This window comes from Atta colombica, unplaced genomic scaffold (assembly GCF_001594045.1).
Source record: "Atta colombica isolate Treedump-2 unplaced genomic scaffold, Acol1.0 scaffold123, whole genome shotgun sequence".
Taxonomy (NCBI): Eukaryota; Metazoa; Arthropoda; class Insecta; order Hymenoptera; family Formicidae; genus Atta; species Atta colombica.
In genome coordinates, this window is record NW_017259210.1 from 222,930 (window position 1) to 227,527 (window position 4,598).

The following is a 4,598-nucleotide window of genomic DNA, read 5'->3' on the forward strand; positions in this document are numbered from 1 at the left end:
TAATTATTTTGTAAATATATTATTCATTTTTTGTAAATATAATTTCTGATGAAATATTATAAAATCTAAAAAATTTTAAAATACTTTTTAAAAATTTAGAATGAGAAATTTCAGAATATTTCAGAATTCATTTGTATGAAAAATTCTGAGAGAAGATGTAAACTTTCCAAATATTTCTGAGTATTTTTCTGAGTTCAGAAAAATGCTGGATAGATGGACTTTACAAAGCTATTTATAACAATTAAATAAATTGCGTGTTTTATTAAGACTATTTACAGCTATTTATGACAATTAAATAAATTGCGTTGTTTTATTAAGGATTATTATTAATTTTCATATAAAACTTTAATAAATATCAAGAGGCTTACCATTAATTTTTTTTGACTTTAATCCTTCTTTTTATGTGGATCTGACGATGCTAAATTTCACCAAGATGCGTACACCACTGGGCGTCACCTGATGCTCGCGCTGCGGCGCATGCGTGAAAAATCCCTCCGTTGGCGTCACTGCGACGCTTTTCGTGGAGTATTTTGCGGCATTTGTGGCCAACATCGGTATGAGGTGAGGTTCGCTCGCGTGTGGCATGTACAGTAATGAGCAGTAGCAGTCTTCGTGTTTCGAATAGTCTGAGCAACTTCCCACGTTGTAATCCGCATCCTTTTACACGCAATTCGTATCGCCGCGCCGTCGACATGTCGGCACTTGCCGCGGAGAATAAAACGGAGTATGAGGAAAAGGAGCAGCACACGAGGTATTCCTCGTCCTCGCGCTTCAGCGCGATGTGGCGCTAAATATAGCAGTAGTACATTTTCCTTTCATTCGAATTAAGTATTTTTGAATCCTTACAACATTAAATTTAATCGGCTCTCAATATCTTCTTTTTTTTTTTGTAGAAATAAAATGCTTGTTCTGATTTTATAAAGTCATTGGCGAACGTATATCTATAGTCTTAAACTATAGTCTTATTTATAGACTTAAACTTTCACTTTAGGATTTTATGAAAATATCAATTAATCACTTAATTTTATCATACAATTTACAGTCAGTTTCATTTTGAATAATATTTTGAATAATATAAAGCTAAAAGAACAAATTGTAATTTCTAGCGAGACAGAAACATCCTCTGCCACTTCAGCAAAGTCAGAGACAAGTAAGGATATAAATGTAGAGAGCTCTCAAAGTAGGAAACACAAGCGGTCGCCAGATCGCGAACGCCCGTCCAAAGTAGCAAAGCACGATGCTGAAGAAGATGCCTCATCTGCTGTATGTGACTTAACCATATATTATTATTTTGATTGCAAAAAGTAGTATTTATTAGATTACATATTCAAGACGTCTTAAATCTGGTCTACATAGATAGTCTTAAAAATCCAAAGTCGATCCTAAAATCTATTAATGCAGTTATTGATACTGTAAAATCTACTTAATTCATGTTGAAAAGACACGAATTTCAAGGAAACATAACTTGTATAAATGAATGAATACTATGTTTATTTTAATACTTATTTTAATACAGAAAAATATCTTCTGTTGTAAAGAAAAGTGATTATTCCATTTATTTTTTCTTTTAAATAATAGTTATTTTTAACAAAGAATAGTTTCTGATAATAATCTTAAAATATACTTTAATAAATTCTAGAAAAATTCCGTATTATGTAGAACTCAAAACATCTTGAGATTATAAGATGATCTTAAATGTAAGATTGAAGTATGAATACTATTAATTAGTGCAAATGTATTTTCTGTTGCAGAGTACAAACGTTCCCTCAGATTTAACAACATCCGGAAGTAACGAAAAAAATAAGGACACAACTGATGCAAACAGAAGTCTTGACAATACAGTTTTGGTAGCCGATCATTACAATGCGCTCGAAGAAAAGGGCCTCTCACAGAGAAATCAAAGTCGCATTGTATATATGAGGAATTTTAACAACTGGATTAAAAGCATGCTTATAAGTAAGTATTGATTTTTAGCTGCTATCTAAATGATGTCATAACTATAATAAATAATAATGAAAAAGGATCAATAAGAGCCAATATCTAATTGCATTCTTTCAGATACATAATTCTAATTCTTTTTAATTATTGATTGGTAATTAGCAATATTACAATTTAAACTGTTGAGCTCTTATTGCATTTTTAATTTTAAAAAGTATCACAATTATGTTGCCAAATTATTTTGGATTTTTTATATTTATAACTTTAGATGCCTTTGTTTAATAGAGCGGAATAGAATAGCTTAAAATTTCTTGTAACGTGTGTGAGATAGAATCGGGAATCGAATCCCAATCTTTTGTTTGATAGATAATTACTATTAAGCTATCTAATATCTCAGAATTAATCATAATTATAAATATAATTATAAAGTTTGAAAGTAAAAATAAGTATTCGATTTAATTTGGGCTGTTTTTGATGATTTGAGAAAAAATTGAATTTTGACTTAAAACTGGCTTATTATTGGTCTTGTTATTGAGATTTTATGTTAATTTATTTGAATAATCAATTGTTCTTCCAATGAATAAGTTTATCCTTATATTATTTATCAGATGAATACGTAGTCAAAGTAAGACAAGGCAAAAGTTTCGGCACTTCGCTTAAAGTTCTGGACATGTGCTGTGGTAAGGGTGGAGACCTTCTCAAGTGGAAAAAAGCAAATATTTCACATTTGATCTGCGCGGATATAGCGCAAGTGTCACTTGAACAGTGTCAACAACGGTACAATGACATGGTGAATAAGAAAGGTTCCAAGGACAGAGGTTTTGCTCCCATTTTCAGCGCGGAGTTTATAACAGCTGATTGTACAAAGGTGGAGGATACCTATTTCATTTTTAAATGCTACACAAAAATTCCATCTGCAAGAAACGCACTTGTCAATGGAATTTTGTTAATCAGGAATGTTACAGGTTCGTTTGAGGGAGAAGTTCGCGGATCCCAGCATACAGTTGGATTTCGTTAGCTGCCAGTTCGCTTTCCACTACAGCTTTGAATCTCTATCACAGGCGGAATGCATGATTCGGAACGCCAGTGAGAGTCTCAAGCCCGGTGGTTATTTCATCGGAACCATTCCAGATGCTTATGATTTAGTGTGCGTTTTCTTTTTCTTCTACTTTCATATTTCTCTCTAATAGATAGTACGCACACACGCTCATCTTCTTTTCGACAACGCAGTTCTAGGTGGCAAAATTGCGACGGTCATAAGTTCGGCAACGACGTGTACAACGTTGAATTTTTAAGTGAGGACAAAACTAAACCGCCGTTCTTCGGCGCAAAGTACAATTTTCATCTGGATGGTGTGGTCGATTGCCCGGAATTCCTGGTGCATCTACCTACTTTGTGCAAGTTGGCTCTGAAATACGGTCTCGAATTAGTGGCGTTTGAAAGGTAAGAGAAAAAGTACATTAATTTAAATCTATCGTTATTTTAGCAAATAATTAAAAAGCTTGCATATTATATTAATTTAATCCTAATCGATATTCACAAGTCTAATGGACACTTTCTTCAACTACAGTGTGAAAAATTATTTGTTACGAGTGTTTTTCATAATTAATAAATAATATTAAGTTATATAATTCTATTTCTCGGATTTTGACCTTTGAAAATGAAAAAAAATAAGCGAAAGTGAATTATGTTAACTTTAAAATAAAGATACATTAATGAAAGTACACTGGATCCACGAATATTACAAATAGATATTAATATTTGAAGACATTATTTTTCCTAGTTAAAATCTCAAAAATTTTTTTATATTCAGGTTCGAAGATTTCTATGAGCGTTTCAAAAACGAGGGTAGATCTCTTTTAGGAAATATGCAGGCACTAGAAACTTATCCGCCGTATCATGAAGCACCTCTGCTTGGTGATCCAGAGCGAGATTATCATCATGCTGTTGAATATATGCAGAATCTGCCAGCGAATCATCGTAAAATTGGCACTCTTTCGCAATCGGAATGGGAAGTTACTTGTGAGTACAAGAATTCTAATTAAAAATAAGGAAAATTTGAAAATATGAATAAAATATAAAAATTCTGAACAAATCCAATTTATTAAATGAATCTTTACAGCATTGTATGCAGTATTTTCGTTTCGAAAAATGAAAACGATTTGGAATAGCGAAGGAAAGCCGGAGTATATCAAGTTATAAAGTTTCGTAAGATAAAGAAAAACATGAAAACTGAAGCAAGGAACGATTTACTGATGTTGCTGATTTTATATTGTACAAACAATTTTATTTGTTACTGTAATGTAACTTATGGTAGGACGATATCAACCGTGTGATATCAGTAGAACTGTAGCTGCGTTTATAGAGCTGACAATCATGTAAAAAGTGCTAAAAAAGCTTAACCCTTCAATGCTACTCTTGATATGGTGTATCAGACTTTTTTTTTCAAAAAATGCTCTTTTGAAACATCTATTTACTTTATTACTTATAACTTTTTTACTAATCAAGATATATCTGTTTGATTTCTTAATGCTTAACATTTCGATTAAAAAAATTTATTACATGTTTATAATTTTATAAAAGTTATAAGCAATCAAAGTTGGATTGAATGTTGCACCAATGACAACGTCACAGGTATAAAACGTATATATATATATATA

The 4,598-nt window shown here is 31.7% G+C and overlaps 1 protein-coding gene across 2 annotated transcripts; it reads left to right on the forward strand.

Moving 5' to 3' along the window:
• Positions 1–489: 489 nt before the first annotated feature.
• Positions 490–4,336, forward strand: LOC108694746 (mRNA cap guanine-N7 methyltransferase). 2 transcript variants are annotated; one of them, XM_018204401.1, is made up of 8 exons: positions 490–561; positions 1,107–1,263; positions 1,752–1,956; positions 2,547–2,806; positions 2,904–3,085; positions 3,169–3,381; positions 3,752–3,960; positions 4,061–4,336. In XM_018204401.1, exons 1-8 carry the CDS (start codon positions 557–559, stop codon positions 4,138–4,140), a joined length of 1,311 nt encoding a protein of 436 aa, XP_018059890.1. In that variant the 5' UTR covers positions 490–556; the 3' UTR covers positions 4,141–4,336. The 2 variants fall into 2 exon arrangements, with proteins under 2 accessions (XP_018059890.1, XP_018059889.1); XM_018204400.1 differs by having other exon boundaries at positions 507–751.
• Positions 4,337–4,598: the final 262 nt, after the last annotated feature.

Coding starts and splice junctions, on each gene's coding strand:
- LOC108694746 (XM_018204400.1), top strand. CDS start 594: ATGAGCAGTAGCAGTCTTCGTGTTTCGAATAGTCTGAGCAACTTCCCA. Junction 3,086..3,168: donor CCAGATGCTTATGATTTAGT/GTGCGTTTTCTT, acceptor TCGACAACGCAG/TTCTAGGTGGCAAAATTGCG. Junction 3,382..3,751: donor GAATTAGTGGCGTTTGAAAG/GTAAGAGAAAAA, acceptor TTTTATATTCAG/GTTCGAAGATTTCTATGAGC.